The sequence below is a fragment of the Nyctereutes procyonoides genome, unplaced genomic scaffold (assembly GCF_905146905.1).
Source record: "Nyctereutes procyonoides isolate TBG_1078 unplaced genomic scaffold, NYPRO_anot_genome, whole genome shotgun sequence".
NCBI lineage: Eukaryota > Metazoa > Chordata > Mammalia > Carnivora > Canidae > Nyctereutes > Nyctereutes procyonoides.
In genome coordinates this window covers 78,063,949-78,084,195 of record NW_026575140.1, presented here as the reverse complement: position 1 = coordinate 78,084,195, position 20,247 = coordinate 78,063,949, and the positions used below count along the sequence as shown (strand labels likewise).

Here is a 20,247-nt window from a genome sequence, read left to right as displayed (position 1 = left end):
CCTCCAGTGGTGTCAGAAGCCACGGTGAGACGTTACCTCATGGTTAGCGAACCGGATATCTCGTGAGAATATGGTGGCGACCCAGTCGCAGCCGAGTTTGACATCAATGTTCTGAGCTAGTTTCTCCAGGGTGGGTAGGTGGCTAGCTTGGAAGTGGTAAGCCAGGGTTACATGAAGCTGCTTCTTATGAGGTTCCACATGGACTTCTAGAAGGAAGGAAGGAAACGGTTATTAGAAGGTGGTCATCATAGCGATGGCGGAGACTCAAGGAGCACAGAAGGGTGCCCTTGTAAATTCTGCTCCCAAGTGACAAAGGAGGGAGTCCCTTGGCCAGACAAAACCCATTTCCCTCCTTCACAGCAGCAGAATAAGGGGAGCGGAGGGGGTAAAGGATCCTGAATGAACCTACAATCTGAGAGGTTAAGAGCTATACAACCTGGCTCTTCCGTAGGAGCTGCGGATCAGCAGAAGGCTCATTGTTTGGGTTGGCTTTTCCTCCCAACACACTATCACCAGCCCACCACTCAGATGAGGAAACCAAGACATGGAAGGGTGAGCTAATTTATGTAGAAATAAGTTTTTTCATTATGTGAGTGCCAAAGCTATATTGCCTTCACTTTGAGACCAGGTCCCTTAGCATCTGGGTGACTCTGATGGAGGAACCAGGGAATAAGATGGAATATTTTCAAAATTCACAACAGGGTTTCCCAGCAGCACTTGGGCAGATAATTCTTCATGGCGGGGGGTGTCTTCACCCACATCCCTGGTCCCTCCCTACTAGATTCGGGTAGCACCCACCCTGAGCTGTGGCAACCAAAAATGACTCCAGACATTGCCACATGTCCCCTGGGAGGTATCACCTCCCTGATTGAAAACCACTGGTTTAGGGGCATCCCGGGTGGCTCAATGGTTTAGCGCCACCTTTGGCCCAGGGCCTGATCCTGGAGACCCAGGATCGAGTCCCAAGTTGGGCTCCCTGCAAGGAGCCTGCTTCTCCCTCTGCCTGTGTCTCTGCTTCTCTCTCTCTCTGTCTCTCATGAATAGATAAATAAAATCTTTAAACCAGTGGTTTCCTTTCTTTCTTTTTTTTAAAGTATACAGACTATTCCTCTAAGACCCTGTAAGTAGTAAAAAAAGAAACCAATCTCCCTACATAGACAATTGGATTTTATTTCTCCTTTGTACATTCTTGCACGGGGGAGATCCATCTACTGTCCAAGAAGATACAACCAGAGGGAACATAGGGAACTTGAGAAATTAAGCGGCTTGCTCATGTCACAGGGAGATAGAAGTAGCAGCTGGCTCTCTTTCTGTTATACTGGAGTGTATTTCTGTGGTGTGAGTCCCCATGAGACAAGGGCTTTCTGGGTCCTGTTCGCAACATATCAGGGTTCCGAACATTATAGGCTTTTAGTATTCGGTAGATGATTGAATACACATGCATGAATCTCCCTAAACCACCTATGATGGGCACTGAATCTACTTGCAGAAGGAATCAGATCTGCCCAAAACTCTAGAATAACAAGGCTTGAGTTCTAGGGCCAAGATGGGATGGCCAGCTCTGCACACAAGAAGGCAAGGAGCTGGAGCAGCCACCCAGTTGTCCCAGTCACCACCAGGGGGCCGCACAGGGGCAGGGAACCCAGCCAGCTGGGCTCCTCAAGAGAGTGGCCCCAGGTCTTGGAGAGGACTGGCCCTACCTCTCCCTGCAAATAAAGGAAGCAAGGGCCTCTGGCCTCTCGCTCATCATGGGCCATCAGAATCGGCCGTAGTCCTGGCTGAGACCTGCTCTATGCATTTGTGAGGGATTTGGGTTTTGTGGCTACGACACCAGATTTGGGTCTTGTGGGAGTTTTAGTGGTTTTGGTAATAGCTACTGTGGGATGAAAAAGAGCCATTTCCCTGAGTTAGAGGGATAGGAACAGGAAATAATTTGCCTATTATGTTATTTCTCTGAATTATTAAGCTAAGAAATGGTGGGCTCCAGGGCCATCAGAGAGCAGAGCCTGGTCCCTGGGGAAGAAGGCGTGCCTGGGCAGGGGCTCTGAGGAGGCCCTGCTCCCCCACATAGAACAGGTACCTTCAGGGCCGGAGCCCGTCTGAGAGTGGAGCCCTCCCTACCCTCCTGCTCGGTGATGCTGAGCCTTCATCACACTCTTTCTAGAATCCTGAGCCCTGTTGGGGGCTTTTCTGGTAAAGAGCCCTGAGCAAAATAGCAGGTGCCACCCGCAGGCCCTTCCTCCATGGTAGGGACCCACGTCATCCAGTGTGCATTTCCTTTTTTTCCCTGACGGTGGAACCACTCTGCTCTTGGGTGGCCTTTCTCATCTCAGAGCTCCGTTATCACCTGTACTTGAACCTGCACCGCTGGCCAGGAGAAACCACTTCTTCTGTTGCATGCTTCATGGATAAACACATAGTGGATCCCTAATAAATACCCACCACTTGTGATTTCTCTGTCTGTGGGGGTCATCCAAACCTCCCCCTGCCAACTCTTCCCTCCCTCCACTGCCACTGTCTGTCTGCCCCCCTGCAGGAGGCAAGGATCTCCTTGACCTACGTGAGCCTGTCTGAACTGGGAGGCAGACAGGAAAGCCCTAGCAACTTCTCCCATTTATCCCCTTTCTGTGCTTCCCACCTACGTCAACACACATCCTGAGTTTCTCTCTACACTAATTCCTTTGCTGGGAAATCTCAGTTGGCTTGAACTAATACCTGCCATGGAAGGAGCAAGGAACATCTTGAAAAAGTGACATTTTTGGACTGTTGAGGCTTTAGGGACCCATCTGATGGGTTTCAGTGAGTGTGGGACATTGTCTCAGTGGATGTATGATTTGATACTAAGCGGTTCCACTCTACTCTGTGTTGGATCACCACCCCCGGCACAGCCCTGGGTCCTCACAGAGTGAGCTGTGAGACCCAGACCAATGCCTGCACGGCGGGGGAGGTGGTGGTGGAAGCAAGATTCTTTAACTCTGCATCGGAAAGACGGCAGAGCTACAAAGGATGCTCTCATGGTTCAGTGTGGAACAGCCATGTGCATGCCTTCAGCTCGGGCCTGGGGGCAGGCAATGGTCGTTCTCGCAGGAGGCTGAGCAAAACGGCAGTTGCCGTGTTAAAAAGGGAGCAAAGGGGTGAAGGAAAGGGTGGGGTCCCTTGTCATGTTCTGTGCGTTCCTGCAGGACCTCCTGTCCCATCCCGCCACCTGGCCCCAGCCCACTCCTCCATACCTCCATGCCTACCCCTTTCCTCCCCAGATTTTTGATTAACGGGGCCCAGTAGCCATCAGCTCACCTGTTTTGGATGCAGCCTCTGCAGCAAAGTCGGCGGCAAACTTCTTGAGGACCTCAGCGCTGTCTTCCTTCACGAAGAGGCCGATGAAGTTGGAGGATGTGTAGAGCTCCAGGGGCAGCGGGGCCGAGAACTTGCATTTCCAGCGACTGACGGTGGTCTGCAGGGCTTCCCCCAGGGCGTCCACCTTGCTGTCCTCACACTGGCGGGGAAAGCAAATGCTTCATTCAGAGGGGGGTGGGGGTGGAGGTCTACCTACTGGGGCTGAGCATGTGGCATCCTCCACCGTCAGAGCTGGAGGCTGACGATGCCATTACTAAATCATCACGTCTGCTCGCGAGGAGGGAGAGGACCTGCAGGCTCCAGTGATCTGGAAGTGGCTTAACTAACTGGTAGATCAAATGAGGGCCAGGGACCAACTCTTCTGTCCCACCCTGCCCTGCTGTGCTTCTGAGCCCAGCCAGGAGGCGGGACTGGTCCAGTGGAAGGGAGGAGTGGAGGAATGTTCCCGAAGAGCACAGCATCCAGGGTGAAGGGCGTGCTCTCCATCTCCTCCCACCATCTGTGCCGTGCCTATTCCCCTTATATGATCAGAAGTTGACTTGACTGCCAGTCCCATGATAGTTGGGAAGAATGGGGCTCAGCTGTGATGTCATTCTCCCACCCTCTTTGGAGCACTGGAGAGAGAGAGAGAGAGAAAAAAAAAAGAGTGTCTCTAGAACTCTGAATGCTTTTGAGAAAGATCCTGGGATGACTAAGAGGAAGTGGTAATCATTTTAATTTTCCAAGTGAACGGTAAGAAAGAAAGTGTTAGCAACACATTTTTACCTTAAAGAGACATAGAAAACCTGGAAAAAATATCTCAAAATAATCTTAAAGTCTGCTTCTTCTTGAATATGCCTGGATAAGCCAGCTCTGCTCCTCCTCCACAGAGAACTGAAGTAGATGAGATGTATTGATATTTATTATAGGAGGGGAATTAATTTGGTAATTAAGGAAGCTCTGTGATGGCTAGGATGATGGATTAGGTAACCAGGGCAGGTTGCAGGTCATCTTTGTCGTCTCCAGAAAGACCTGGTGAGACAGACCTGCAGACAATGTCCATGAGGCAAAGGTCACCTCCTCCCACCTATAGGCCACATTTCTTGGTCCCAGCCAATTTCCCCCCCTACAACGGACAAGGGCAGACACTGCATTAGTTTCACTGCTGCGGCTTCCTGTGCAGATCCTCACTCAGGGGGTCAGGCTTGTCCCTAGAGTCCTGAGGAACAGCCGTCATAGTGATGGCACGTCACACCTGTGGTGCTCTGGGCCTTACTCATTCCTCGAAGGCCCATCCAAGCCTAGGAGCCCGTGGCTCTTTCTGCCAGCTGCCTGGGAGGCTCTGCACTGTGACTCCAGGTTGCAAGGCCCTGGCTGGCTTATGGCAGCCAGGCTCCCCCGGGCAGGGGCTGGGGAGGGTCCGTGGCTCACCATGAAGAACTGGCAGAGGGTGATGTGGGGGAAGATGTTGTGTGCCTTGTTCTTCCCACAGATCTGCTTCGACTGCTGCCAAAAGTCGGAGAGCTTCTGTGCTAAGGGGCCGGTGGGTCGGAGGTAGAGGACGTACTCCCGGGGCAGGGGGTCATCCAGGAAGGGGTCGCCGACGTGAGAGAACAACCTGCCAGAGACAAGGGAGCCAAGCAGGCCTCACTGGAGACCAATGGAAAGGAAGGAAGACCCGAAAGAGACAGATCCACTCTCCAAATGCTCCATACCCCAGGCCCTGCAAAGGGATGGGTTTTCATTTGTATGCTTTAAAGAAGTCCATCCCTCAAAGCTCATACTGCATAACCAGCTCTCAGATGCACCAACTTCTCTTACCTATCATGCTGCATACCCACATCCCACAACTCCATAAAAAATCCTAAAGCCACTCCGGATAAACTCCAGATATCCTCAGACAAACCCCAAATCCCTTTCCAGCCCATCAGCACTGTTCCAACCCTGCCTGTCCCTCCAGTTCAGCCTATAGTTAAACCCACATGCCTCCAAACATCAGGAGAGCTTCAGGAGCATAGCCTTGTGGGGTCTGCTCTGGAGTGATGTCATGCAAAGCAGATAGGATTTTTTTTTTTTTAAGCTGATTCACCTAGCACTCACGTACCTAAGGTGTATCTTTAAGTGATGAACAGGGACAGATATTGTGATAAGGGCTCTACCTTGGACACACTTTGAATTTTTTCAAACAGCTGGGGCCCGGACAGAGGAGGCAACTGGCTTGATACATGGGCTTGTCACGTGGTCTTCTGGCTCGTGCCGCCAGCACCCCCCCACCCCGCCCAGCCCATTAGAGAAAGGCTGCACATCCCTGCTCATCCACATACACTCAGAGTTAATTATATGCTATTTTCTCTATTTATTTATTTCATACCAACCAGTCACATGCTGCCTGAACACTTCTTCCTCCTGTGGATGCCAAAGCCTTTTGTCTGGAAGAAGAAATCAAATTTCTATTGTTAGTATTTTTAGCCTCCTATCAGCTTTTTTCACTATCGTGGCAGGAGTGTGAAGTAGGCGACATCACAGCCGCCTCAGTGGTGTGGAGGAGACACCTGCGGCAGGATCCCCACCCCCACCCCGGCCCCTAGGGTCATAGCAAGACATATGGAAATTAGGACTTTGTAATTAATTTCCATGTAATTAGCACTCGATTTGCATGCAGCCTGACAGCCATGCAATCTATTTTGAGCAGTTTCCACATTAGAATTTTATTTTTGCTTCCCTAAAGGTTGTCATGTCTTGGTCTGTCCTCTTTCCTTTTCACCCACTCCTACTGACCCAGATCCCCTGCTGAGCAGTTTTTAAAATTTGCAGCCCCTTTGGCAAAGCACGTTAGAAAGTGGGGCTAATGCCCACAAGGACATTTACTTTGGTGCAATTCAGTGACTCCTCCCACCCACAGCCAACCACCACCAACAGCCTCAGGCCTGGATCCATAGTCTTCCCAACTATTTTAGACCTCCCTGGGGACAAGTAGCACAGGTTGTTTAGGGCCAGAGTGGGGCCGCCATCACTCCCCCTGCTGGGGAAACGAATCAAAGCCCTATTTACAGGAGGGGCTTTGTCACAGGAAGGTGACAGCAGTGAGGGCCTGTGCACATGCATGCAAGTAGAGCATCTGAAATCTGGTGTCCCAGATCCAGATAGTTCTGGGTTTGCAGGCAGCTCTGCTATTCATCCACTGGTTCTGCATTCATGCTTACGTTCGCTCAACGAATACTTACTGAACTACTATTTTGTCAGCACTGTGCTAGGCTCTAGGAATATAGTAGAAAATGAGACTTATATGGTCCTGGCCCTCCTGAAATTTTTGCTCGAGCTGACATGAAAGCATTGATTATACGGATAATGACATTGGTGGCGAGTGCAATGAAGAGAAAGCAGAGGGAACCATAAGAACATAGGACAGGGACATCGAGCTTGGGTTGAGGGGCCAGGGAAGGTTTCACTGGGGGGGTGACATTTTGAGTGGGATCTGAGGAGTGTAGACTCCCCTGGGCAGGGGTGGGCAGGGTGGTGGTTGTGGTGTCAGACACTCAGTACGTCTACTCCGTAGTGAGGGGTGGGCATAAGGAGCCTTGAACTCTTGCCTGACACCATGGTGACCAACAAATGGCCATTCTCATCCCTTCCATGCTACAGCTTCAGGCTCCTTGGAAGAGAGAGGTGAGGGGGAGGGAATTCTTTCAGTTGCTGTTGACACTCTCTGAGCACCCTTTTTTTCAATGGGCTGCTGAACCCAGCTCCCCTATCTTCTGGGCCCTCTATGGAGCAACAAGAAGGGCTGGCTGGTGCTGGGAATCCCAGGGGTCAGATCGGCAGGACCATCAGATCATCTGTGAGCTCAGCTTCTTCACTTTGCACAGGGGGATCTCACGTGAAGGAAGCAAACTAACGTGCTCTAAACAGCCTGGCCGCGGTCATGGCTCTGTGACTCTGCTCCACAGCCCAAGACCAGTTAAATACCCTTTCCCTGAGCACAGACACTAAACGATCAGGATCAAGAAATCAAGAAATCTACACAGCATTACAGAACTAGTAAAACAGCATTACGGAAGCAAGGCTGCTTGCAGTAAGCTGACGTTATGGAGAAGCAAGACAGACGCATCTGGGCCACTCAGAACAAAAGCTGGTACAGAGGGACACCTGGGTGGCTCAGTGGTTGAGCGTCTGCCTTTGACTCAGGGTGTGATCCCAGGGTCCTGGGATGGAGCCCTGTGGGGAGCCTGCTTCTCTCCCTGCCTGTGTCTCTGCCTCTCTCTGTGTCTCTCATGAATAAATAAATACAATCTTAAAAAAGGAAAAAAAAAAGCTGGTACAGAAAAGACTGGAAATCCAGGGACATCTTCCCCCAACCACTACACGCACGCACACACACACATTGATCCCACACCTGAATAAGATGTTTAATTGCTGCCACATTGCCAGCAGTGTTTCCTTTACCACTTACTAGACAGAGGCACACATCTTAACGCTCTTTTTGAATCCAGAAGCCACATACCCACAAAAGAATGCAAATTATAGCCTTTTAGATTAGGATCTCTGCGGAATTAAATTCAGCCCCCCCCCCCAAAAGGATGCATTGTTTCAAAAATTGGGAAAAGAAAAACTCATTTGTGATATAATGGGCTATTTATATATAGGATCCAATTTCTTTCTTTTTTTCCTAGGCCCTTCCCCCAGTGAAATATATCTGACTGAAATTTAATTCATTTTTTTTTCCTTAAGCACTAGGAGTATCCTCTGGAAATGAAAGATCTAATTAAGTTATGGTTCCTGTAACTCAAAAGACAGGTTCTGGAGAGGGTTCAAAGATATAATTGAGAAAGATAATGAAAGGTTTGGGTGATAAGGCTCTGGTGAAAGATTAAGAAAACCCAAATTCTTCTTCCTGAAGAAGACAAGTCTGAGAAAGCTTCGATTTTACAGAAGGTTCTCGTATCTGATGTATGAGGTACGAGAGGGTCAGCCAAAGTAAAATAAGCTTTGGCTATAGCACAAAGGGCTCAAGGTATATACCAGAAAGAACTTTCCCACAGGAAGGTACTATAAAGATTATAGGGTATTCTTTTCTTTTCCTCTTTTAGGGGAGAGAAAGCCATTAGTGACCTGCCTCGGAGGTGTGGGATTCTCTAGGCAGGCTGGTGGGAGGAGGAGTAAAATCACCACTTCTCCAGGGTCACAAGCCACAGGCAGAGCTCTGCTGCTCCTCCCCGCACCGCCAGGCTGACAGTGATTTGGGGGGAATTTGTTCCCAGAACTCTGCCCACAGAACAGACTGAACAGGGGCAGCCGCAGAACACATCTCCCCCCTCCACCCCGTGGAAGGAAGACTGTTGCCATAGTGCTCCCACCTCCACGGCCCATCGATGGGGCCAATGCCAAGAACAGCGGGCTGTGGGGGGTGGACCCCAAACACCAGGCTGAGCCTGAGCAGCTGCTACCCTCAGAGTGACTCAGAAGTCGGCCGACCTCTAGCAAAGGCAGAGTGTCCCTTTAAGCTCAAAGGCCAGTGGTCCAGCCACCATAGCAGCTGATTAGTCAGATGGGACCTTCGTGGTTAGAGACCCTGGGGCATGTGGGCTGCTACAGCTGTTACTAGGGGACCCACATTTAATCTCTGACCCTGCTCCTGACCTTCCCAATTACGTCTAAGGTTCATTCTTGACAGAAGGTGGAAGAAGAAGAAGAAGAAGAAGAAGAAGAAGAAGAAGAAGAAGAAGAAGAAGAAGGAGGAGGAGGAGGAGGAGGAGGAGGAGGAGGAGGAGGAGGAGGAGGAGGAGGAGGAGGAGGAGGAGGAGGAGGAGAAGGAGAAGGAGAAGGAGAAGGAGAAGGAGAAGGAGAAGGAGAAGGAGAAGGAGAAGGAGAAGAAGAAGAAGAAAAAAAAATGCGAAATCTGATGTCCTGCTAATGGTAGGGAAAGAACAGCACCAGTGAGATCAAAGCAATGGCTCCTTGAAAACTCAGGCAAGCAGCTGGGTGACATTAGCCCAGGTGGGAGAAACCAGCAGCACCCACCGATGGCTTTGCTTCCTTCGCTCTGCCTGGGTTCCCTCCCACTGGCTGCTCTTAGCTCTGCTGAATTTTAGGTTCCAGGTTGCTCTGGCCCATCACAAGGGTCACAGAGATGCCCTCAAGTCTGGACAAGGGCTGGAAAGGAAAAATCTCATCCCCATTTGCCTAAGACAGAGGGCATTCTTTCCTCCCTCCTTCACTTCCACCACAGGAACTCTTACTGGGAAACCAAATGAAAACCATAAACACAACCAAGGGTTGAGATCAGAAAGGCTACAGTCAATGAAGTTTGACTGGTGGGTGTCCTTTTGGAGACCATCACCTCTGGGTCCCATGGTTGGGTTCGGCCCCATACTGAGCCCAGCAGGATCCCTGCTCCCTCCCAGATTCACAGGTTTTGAGCTTGACTGGGATGTTCTGTTTAATTGTCATGCAGGCTGGTTTTCTCTGCAACCCCTCTGGCTCTCTGGGGGTTCCACTGTGCCCTCTGACCCCCTGGGTAGTTCGGGTTCCTCTCAGCCAAACACCAGCTGTACATCAGGCACTGTATTGGCACTGGACATATGAAGAAGAGGAAAGGGGGTTTCTGGGGCTGAGGTTCTTAAATTGTATCCCGAGCTACCCTAGGTTGGGACCCTACAGCAAACTGCAAGAGGTGCCATGGAATATTCTCAATTTTTGAGGGAAATCTAGCAAACTTCATCATCTGTCATCCCATAAGCTTGAGAGTTAGTTTCACTATTAGCTTGTGTTGCATTCTTTCTTGGTGAAACTGGGATTTTGCAAACCGCCAGAATAAAAAGTGCCCAGAGAAAACCAAGGTGGAACAGGAGAGGAGAGTGCAGTGCCCAACCTGATTCTAGGGTTTGAACAGTTGTACAGTACCCGACAGACACACACATCCCATTAATAAGTAGTTGTGGTTATTTAAGAGTGAAATAAAAAATTATTTTTCTTTCAATGTTGTGTATGTATTTTTCACATGCCCTTAAGCTAGAAAGGGGTAAATACTCATTAAGTTGTTTGGATCTAACTGCTAAATAAACCGAACTATTAGGTATTTATGTTGCCTACGTGCTCAATGTAAAAATGACCGAGCTGCTGAAGGTGTTGTAAACTGAGAAAATGTGGGAATCCGTCCTAGAAGAAATGACATTGGCCAGGATCTTAAAAGTGCTCTAAGAGGGGAGGGGAAAAAAAAAGGTGCTCTAAGAGCTGGCTAGAGGGAAAAAAAGGCAGTGGAAGGGGAGCAAATAGCAGGAGCTAAGACAAGAAGACAGGGAACTCAGGGAAATTAATTTGGTGATGCTAGAAAAAAAAATGGTAGACCTAGAATAAGGTTAAAGAAGCTTAAAAAGTAGGTAGGGGAACAGCTCACAGGCATTTGTGCTGCTTGAAAGAGCCTGGACCTACCCATTGGGAAATGATGGGAGGGCAGTTGAAGAGGCACGATCAGATTTGCATGTGAGGGGTGGCTCTAAGGGAGGTGAAAGTGTATCCTCGAGGCTGTGTGGAAGGCCTTGGCAAGGATCGGAAGGGGGACGTTGAGAGGTTGAACCAGAATGATAATGGGAATAGTAGGAAAATGTTTGGGTCGCTGATTGAACAAAGCTTGAATGTCTGTGTGGGATGAGTGAGCGTACAGTACAGACAGGTCTGGGCTGGGGTGAGCATCAGCAATTTCCGTTACCATTCTATGCTGATAGCTAGACCACGTATCATTGCCAGACACTGCTTCTAGTTGTGGGAACCAGGCTCCAGAAGCTTCTTCTGTTACCTAACCTATGATTCCTCATCTCTTTCTGTTTGTAAGCCAGACATTTCTTTTAGGCTATGCAGTGAGTCCCTATTTGCTGTCTTTAAGGAGTACCTTCAGCTACCAAATCACCCAGTACTGACATCAGTAAATACTCAAGGCATGCCTGGCTCAGAAAGACCAGTTGGCCCAGACTCCCAGGTTCTCCAGGGTGGCTCATCTCTATGTGCCTTTGGAAAACAGTCCTCCCCCTATTTTCTTACACTTGACAGAACTCAAATATCTGACACCTGAATCAAAAAACAACAAGCAACATATATACTAAGAGAAAAGGAAACATACTCCGTCAAAGCAATAAGACCTAGATTCAGTTAAGTCGAGCATGCCAATCACTTGAAGTTGTTCTGTCCTTGGCTTTGGATTGTTGACCAGCACATACCTGTGGCCTCCAGAGTGTGTTTGCCCTATGCTTTGGTTCTCTGTGACCAAAAATTTAGTTGTATCAGAAAAGAGAAGATGAGAGGTCAAGTCTGCAATCCTTCAAGTGGATGAAACTCCCCATGCAATGAAAATTAGATCTTTCATGTAGCTAAGATGATCGCAAATATTAGCGACATTTAATGCTCACCGTAGGACTTTAAAAAAAAATGTTCTCAACCTCCAGGATACCAGATGTTAAATTTTCTACATCTAATACTTTGAATTCAATTAAAAGATGACCTAATTAATCAGATTCCTCATTCTCTTTCCTCAGAGTTAGTTTAATGATCTACACCAGACTGGGGAGTGCACATAACTTAGGTAGAACCCAACTTCTATTTTTCTTGGTTGGAGAGTCCAGTCGTATCAAGGGGCCACTGGTCCCATTAAACGGAGTTGAGGGATTCTTCTAGGGTGTTGAGAAATAGACATCGTTTTGTGACGTGGTTTTAGGTAGAAATATCAGAGGCTTTTATTGTGTTCTATGGAGAATTGTCGGCTCAGCATAGACCTTCTTCACAGGAGGATTTGAGGTGGGTTAACGGCCTGCCTGAGGCTGACAGCTCTCCTGAGAACACAGGCAAGCAGGTGATCCTGTTACTCTTTCTCCAGTAGAAAGGAGAAATTCAGTAAGTCAATAATGATTGGAGGCCTTCCATGCACCAGGTACTTCACAGACTTAAACCTTCATGAAAAAACGGTGAAACTGGTATCGGTAAGAAGCCTCCCTGGCCTGGGCAGCTCTTGCCTGATGGGTCAGCTGTCTGGTCATCTCTATGGTTGTCCCAATCCAGGGGCTGGTTCTGGAGGCTGTGGCTAAGTTCCGAATCAGTGAAAGGAGTATACTGAAGAGTTAAAGCTTTGAGCCTATAGCCCTGGGAAGCATTTCTGCCAACTGCCTCCAAGCTTCTTCTTCTCTGGAAACCCGGGATGAAGTGGCCCCTACCCCTCTTGTTGGGTATGATCATTGAGATCTGCTCCTACCTATGGGTACCTTCCAGGTTGGAATGGGGTTTCTTGGCAGAAAAGGGAGTTGGAGATGTTGAGAATATTAGCGTCTGCCTTCCTGTGCATTTACCTCAGGTCAATCAGCAGAGACCTTCCTTCTTTTCCTTCAAATAAAAGTGAGTAAAACGGAATCTATTCTCTGAAGAAGAAAATCTAGACAGGAAGAAAACTTTTATGACTAAAAAACAAAATCCAAAAAATCCCTGCTAATTTAAAAAGGAGAAGCTCCCCCATTACCATTTCTCTATGTATCAGAAATGATTTGCTTCTTGGGCTTTTGCTTAATACCCATTCCTCTTGGATTCTAACTTTCTCCTCTGGTGAAGGTTTGGTCAACTGTAACCAGCCTGCTTCCTCTTTCTCTCCTGTTGGGTTAGGTTGTTCCAGGGATGGAGTGTCACCTATGCGCAGGGTAGTAAGATGTGAGGATGGAATGGACACAGAATACGGAGCAGACATGAGTTGAGGCCAAGGACGGGAGATGCTTACAGACCAACCAACTTGATCCCCTGAATTCACATACAGCTCTTCTCATCCATCACTGACCATTAATCAAGACTTCACTTTCTGCCATAGTTACCCTCTCAGCTACTAGTGGCCTGTAAGATCCATATAGATCTAGTCCTGCCTTTAACTGATGGTCAGAAGAAAAATGAGTATTGGGGAACATTTGAGGAATAGCTAAGAGCCACACAAGCTAAGGTGCAACAGAGGTGGTATTTTAGCCAAACCTTCTTGGCAGAAGTAAAATCAAGGACTGGTCAAATGCTGTGGCCCTAGTGGGTCCCTGCAGGAGCCGAGACATGGGCATGGGTTTTCAGGTGCTCTTTCCTCAAAGGAAGTGATTTCCCAATTTGATGTTTTAGTTTTTCGTCTTCAAAGAGAAAGTGATGAGCGCCCATGCAGGGAGGTTAGAAAAGAAAGATGGGACATCTATAGTGTTGTGAGGTCCTCGGCAGCAACCATAAGTAATAAACAGGGGTTCTGTGCTTGCAAAGGATCTAGATTCCTCCTTATGACCAGATAAGGCTGTACTACTTTGAGGATGTACCCTTGAAGGAATCTTAGAGACCTTACAGACCGTAAGGGGAATCCTACTGTGTTTCTGGATGACCTAATGGACCATGTGCTCCAAAATTTCTTCCATGTATCTGGATTTTTTCCAACTGGGCCCAAATTCATGCCACCTTTTCTGTACTTGGTAGAGTTGGCCACTCTTTCCTACACAGCAAATCCCAGTTTCACATGAGCAATCCCAGTTCCTTTTTTTTTTTTTTAATTTTTTTTTTAGTCACTGAGGCCAGCAAGATAGGTTTGCAAGAGGCCAGGTGGTTCAGTTTAACCTCATCTCTGAGGTCTCTGCCTCCTGTGGCCTCCTCCCCATGAAGCTGAGAAGGCCAGTGGAGAGGCCCGTCAATAAACATAAACCATAATGGCCCTCCCCATTTCCTTTGGAGGAAATGAACCTAATGGAGAAAGATATATTGATCATAAAGACCGAATTTCAGAACCAGTCTCCTGGCGGTGAACCCTTTCAGCGAGCAGGGGCTAATGGCCTATGCTTTCAGCTGCCGGGGCCTGTTTCAGAGCTGCACATCTAACAATCAATGGCATATCAAGCCTACCAGGGGTGCTGGGGACGCTACCACCAAAAGGCTGGCCAACAGGAAGGAAAATGCTGTGGGTTTTTTTTTTTTTTTAATAAAGCTAATCAGAGAAGGGGGGGAAAAGTGCTTGAGCTATTTGGGGGCTTTGAGAAGGCCTTCCAGTTGAAGAAATCCAACCTGTGGTGACGCCCGTCTCTCTCTTCTCTCAACAAGACTATGTTCCAACCCATAAAGAGCCTATTAAGCAGCCCTCCTCGGGGGGTGGTTAGCAGGGAAAATGCTGTGTAGGTTCCCCGACGTTTTTATGTGGCAGGGCCCAGCAGCCCATATGGAGAGACCTTGTTTTGTTCTTTCTAAAAAGGGGCTGGAGCTTGGCCTCTGCTGCAGGGAGGCAGTAGTTTGTAATTGGGAAACCAGCCATTAGACCATGGGTGGTGACATAATAAAACACATTTCTTTCTGCTTCTGTTATAAGTCTCCCTAGGATCTAGACAATATCTTTCCACCCCCCTCCCCCACCAAAATCAATGAGTTTTTGCACAGAGACACATGTAGAGTGTGTGTAGTGTAAAAGGCATACATTTTTGGGAGCCAAACCCTTACTAGTTATGAGACTATGGACAAGTTAATTATCTTAAGATTCATTTTCCCAGTCTCTTAAATGCAGATAACAGTACCTAATTCATAAGGTAGGATGGTTCTGATTAACATCCATATCAGATAATTTGAAGAGCTCTGTGCAGCATATGGCATATAGTAGGCACTTAAAAATTACACTGCACACATGCCTATGTGTGTTATCTAACGATCTTTGCAATTTTCCTAAAACAGATAGATGTATGTTCCATGCTAATAGGTATATCCCAAGACTGGGCATCAGAAAACCCAGATTTGTTCTCTGCTAAAACCATCGAAAACCACACAGCACGGTCTTGAGGAGTGTATGGGATTTGCAGCGGGAGGGAAGATTTCCTCCAGATAAAAACACAAGAAAAGGCGCAGAGGGGAAATCAGTTAGTGACGTGTGACTATCATAAAGGAAGTATGCAGGAGAGAGGGACACCACCCAGATGGTCAGGAGGTGGCCAGGGGAGTTCAGGTTAGATCAGGAGGGAAGGTGGGAGCACCTGGGTGGCTCAGTGCATGATCCGGGTCCCTGGGATCAGTCCCACATCGGGCTCCCCACAAGGAGCCTGCTTCTCCCTCTGCCTATGTCTCTGCCTCTGTGTGTCTCTCATGAATAAATAAAAATCTTAAAAAAAAAAAAAAGATCAGGAGGGAAGGTGAGAGTCAGCTCTGAGCATCAGAGGGACAGCCCAGAGCAGGGGGTCAACAGTTGTCATGCACTGCGGGGAGGCTGGCCAGGGTTTCCCTTTCTCCTCGAAGATCCTAATAAGTTACCAGTGCTGTCCTTGGGGTTGCTGAGTCGTACCCATCCCTCCCTGCCTAAAGTACTTCCTAAGGGAATAGAATAACAGTTTCAAAAGTTCAATCCCTCATACCTGCTGAATTAGGGCTATTCCCCAAGAGACAGGCTCAGAAGAAGTTACCTTTGTTTTGCCCAAGGACAACACAGCAAGCCAGGGACACGAGGATCCCAGACCCAGAGCAAATGAAAATATGAATGTTATAGTGAGAGTTGGCACCGTCCTCTGATATAATAGGTGCTCAGTAAATATGGCCAGGATTCATAATTTTAGGACTATCTCCCTCTCCAGGAACTTTACCATTTTTGCCTGATTTCACACACTTTTCCTCCCCTAAGAGATACCTGACAATGGAGCGTGGGTTGGTGCCTCACCTGGCCACTTGGTTCAGCTCCACAGTTAAGGCAGCAAGGCTCAGGCTGTGCTCAGCCCAGAAGATTCTGTTTTTAGGTTACGGGTTCTATAGAAAACCATGGAAATCAGGCACCCCTGGCGGGGCAGTGTCTGTTGTGCAGAGTCTCTGAGTCCCTGCAGAGGAAAGTCCAGCTGGTTGAGGGCAAAGATGTCATCAGATAAAAGAGGGTGTGTCCCCATGGGGCACTGGAGAAGGCGGGGGGGTTAATACAGAACCACGGTGAGCCCCCAGATGCCTTTCGGGCTGGCAGGTGGGTGCAGAAGTGCTTCGACATGCATGGAAGGCAGGAAAGCTTTTGCAGGAAGATCCAGAGCAGCAAGAAGGCAGTGACTGCCCTCAGGGAGGCAGGACATGCCCAGGAAAAGGATGGAGCTCACTGATAAAAATGGTGTGTAGTACCAGCATCACCATAGTGAAGAGGCTTTTAAGACTTCTATGTAATCACTCTTGGATCCTCCTAACAGCCCTGAGAGGCAGGCAGATTATTGTTGTTATTTTTCTGTCATAGAAGAGGAAAAGGAGACAACAGAGGGGTGAAGAGATACATTCAGCTGTGTAGGGTGGAACTGGGACTGGGGCTCGGGCCTACTGCTCCTGGTCTGGAGCTCTGAGGTATGCCCGGGCCTCAGGGGGCAGAGGAGTGGGAAGGGTGTGTGCTCTACCAACCAGCAGGTGGAATTTCAAACAGAGAGGATGTAGCCCCACCCCCTATCTCCCACCTCCCACCAAAGGGATCTGGGAAAAATAGATGAACATGAGGAGTCAGGGCACCTGGGTGGTTCAGTGGTTTAGCATCTGCCTTCGGCTCAGGGCGTGATCCTGGGATCCCAGGATTGAGTCCCGCAGGGAGCCTGCTTCTCCCTCTGCCTATGTCTCTGCCTCTCTCTCTCTGTGTCTCTCATGAATAAATAAATAAAATCTTAAAAAAAAAAAGGAAAGAAAGAAAATGAGGAGTAATTCCAGGTGTAAAAGTCATTTGTTTTCTTCTATTTCCACTTCCCTCCTCTTTAAGCTACTAGAATTGCCTACAAATACTTAAACATGGATGATTTCTAGTGCTTCAAAATTGTTTCAGCTCGAAGCTGCAGAAGAGGCTCTGACTCAACACTGGTGGGTCAGAGGAAAGAGCACAGACCAAACAGAGCCATTGTCATCATTTTGAACCTCTTCCCGTAAGTACTGTACTTGCTAACAGGTACTGAGTTTACTAGGAAGCAAGTGCTGCACTAAACATTTTAAATATAAATGATCTCATTGGCTCCTTACTCAACCCTTTGAGGCTGGAGCCATTATTTCCCTCACTGAACAAGACTTAGCGAGATTGTAGAACTTGGTCCAGGTCCATCAGCTGAAAAGAGGAAGGTGTGTTGTTCAAGTGTGTGCTCAAGCCACTGGGTCACATGTCCTCCCAAGCGGATGGAGGTTGGCACCAGTGGTGGCCGCTGTTTCTGGATCATGGTAAGGTGAAGCACGGCCATTTCTGTAAAACCCAACACCTAGGGTGCCTGCGTGGCTCAGTCAGTTTAAGCATCTGACTCTTGATTTCGGCTCAGGTCTTGATCTCAGGGTCATGGGATTGAGCCCCACGTTGGGCTCCACACTCAGCAAGGAGTCTGCTTGAAGATTCTCTCCCTCTCTCTCTCTCTCTCTCTGTGCCCCCCCCAAATAAACAAATAAATCTTTTTTTTTAATAAATCTTAAAAGTACCTATTATGTGCTGTGCAATTTACAGGGATCTTATTTCATCCTTAAACCAGTTTGGTGAGGTTGGTATTATTGTCTCCATGTTATACATGATGAAACACTGATGTAAAAAGATTAAGAACATCGTTCAAGGCATACAGTTAGTGACAGTCCTGGGATCAAAACAGGTCTTATTTAATTTTTTATGAGAACATGATATTTAATTTCTTTTGTAGACTAACTTCCTTGTACGTACTTAGGCTAACACTAAGTGAATTGCTATTCTCTACACATTCACATTTCCTGGAAGAAAGGAGCCATAAATGTTGTCACTTAGTGGCAGAGGCAGGGCTAAGAATAAATAGCCTAGACAGAAAATCCAGAATATATTATAGTTATCAAGAATAGAGACTCTGGTTTTCTGTTTCTGAGATTTTTTCCCCCTAAAGGCCTTAGCTGAATCCACAGGGTTTGATATTGACAGATGTTCATGAAATAAATGATTATACATATGATTACAATTGCCAGTTGGCACAGCCACATATGCAGAACTGATGCCCAGTAAGTTTCATCAACTATTAAGTTATTTCACAATGATGTGATCAAACCTCTTCATGGCAGGTTCTGATCAATACGTGGTTCACGGTCGCTCAGCACATCAGTGACAAAGCCCAAACTGAACTCCCTCCTCTGACTTCATGTGAGCTTTGTTTCCAACAAATTGTACTGAAATAAGGTCAGAACAGGCCCTATTTTCAAACTCAAATGCTAGTCCCTCCCACCCCCTAACTGCCCCTCATCTCTCCCTCCATCGAATGAGGTCAGTTTCAAAAGGAGTCTATGTGGGTAAACAACACTGAGCCCTGAATTTGAAGAACGTGAGGGTTTCCTACCAGGAGGGTGAGTTACTATCATGGGATTCTTGAGTGGACTTTGAAGCAGAATATAAGGCAGAGGGACACCACAGAGTCTTACAAGTGTCGCAAACTCCACCAGAGCAAATCTCTCCCAGATCAGATCCCATTTTGCCGACTGCTTCTTTCAAGAGATTCATGGAGATTAAAATGCAAACTAGAAAAAGAAGTGGACAGTCTCAGAGTTTGCTGAATGAAGTGATGGCCAATATAGTTATATATGTGACGTAAAGGGGCAAAAAGAGGAGTCAGTAAGGGTTACAGGGATTTAGAGCAAAGGCGATTGGCTACTGTAGACACCTGCTGCCATCCAGGGTCCAATATAGAACATCCCCATCTGATTTGTAAAGATCTTCGTCTCCAAGAACGTGTATAAACGCCCTACCATGCATGCCAAGCCCTCCATGGACTCCGCTTCACCCTCAAGTACTTTATTCTCTGACTCCTGTCTCACACTTAAACCTTTCTCCTGTTTGTTCCTTTTTCTACAAGGCCCATTCTACCGTCAGTTATATCTGGCTCCTGCCTCCTATCCTTCACCTACTCCACATACGGTTTATCTCCTCTGGGAAGTGGCCCTCAGACTGGTCTGGCCCCAAACACCCTGTATGCAACTGTATCATAGCACATTCCACATTTGATTTAAGTGATTCCACATTTGATTTAAGTCTTCCACAATAGACTGTGAGCTACTTGAAGAAGAGACCATTACTTGTTTTCCTAGTAGCCCCAATAGTTGACATGGAATTTGGCATATGGTAGGTTTTATTAAAAAAAAAGAGATTTATTTATTTATTTATTTGAGAGAGAGAAAGAGAGAGCACGTAAGAGCGTGGGGCTGGGGGGAGCAGAGGGAGAGGAACAAGCAAATTCCAAGTGTAGCATGGAACCAGGTGTGGGGCTCGATCCCAGGACCCTGAGATCATGACTTGAGCTGAAATCAAGAGTCTGACGCCTGACTGAGCCACCCAGGTGCCCCACAGAGTGGGTCCTAAATAAATTTTTTAAAAAGCGTGAACTTCATGAAGACGTTGAAGGCAGAGGGGCTCTAAGGTGACACCCTAGTAATAATCCTGCCTTCTACTATTCACTCTTTTGTGTAATCCCCTCCCCCATCGTGTGCAGATGAGACCCAAGACTTAGAACAGGCAAAGGGGATGGTGCCACTCCCGTGATTGCACTATGATACACACATAGAAGACTCTAAGTGACTTGCTCTCTGGCCTTGACGAAGCAGTGTGCTATGAACCACTTATGGAGGGAGGAAGGTGGTCCCTAAGACTGGAGAGCACCTTCCAGCCAATATCCAGCAAAAAAAGCTGGGACACTCAGTCCTACAACCAAAAAGAAACAAACTCTGTCAGCAACCTGAGTGAAGGGGGAGGAGGATCCTGGTGAAGTTTCCCAAGGAGGACCCGGCCCGCCCAACAGCTTAATTGCAACCAGACTCTGAACAGAGAACCCAGCCAAGCCCGGGCTCCTGGTGGAGAGAACCGGTGAGAAAGATAAATGTATGTGTTTCAAGCCACTAAGTTGCTAGTGCAGAGTAATAGAAAACTCCTGGATGCCCAGCTTTTCAGGAAAGGGGAAATAGGAAGCAAAGCAACAC

General features: G+C 47.8%; 1 protein-coding gene across 3 annotated transcripts in view; it reads right to left on the bottom strand.

Annotated features, from left to right (window-relative positions):
* Nucleotides 1-20,247, bottom strand: part of UBASH3B (ubiquitin associated and SH3 domain containing B) — a 136,795-nt gene that overhangs the window by 25,296 nt on the left and 91,252 nt on the right. For 2 of the 3 annotated variants that reach the window (XM_055306931.1, XM_055306932.1), the window contains exons 2-5: nucleotides 5,709-5,762; nucleotides 4,765-4,951; nucleotides 3,295-3,493; nucleotides 37-206 (exon numbers count right to left, since the gene is read on the bottom strand). In XM_055306931.1, coding sequence (XP_055162906.1) covers nucleotides 37-206; nucleotides 3,295-3,493; nucleotides 4,765-4,951; nucleotides 5,709-5,762 — 610 coding nt within the window. Of the gene's footprint in view, nucleotides 1-36; nucleotides 207-3,294; nucleotides 3,494-4,764; nucleotides 4,952-5,704; nucleotides 5,763-20,247 lie in introns of all 3 variants that reach the window. The other variant, XM_055306933.1, reaches the window with a different exon arrangement.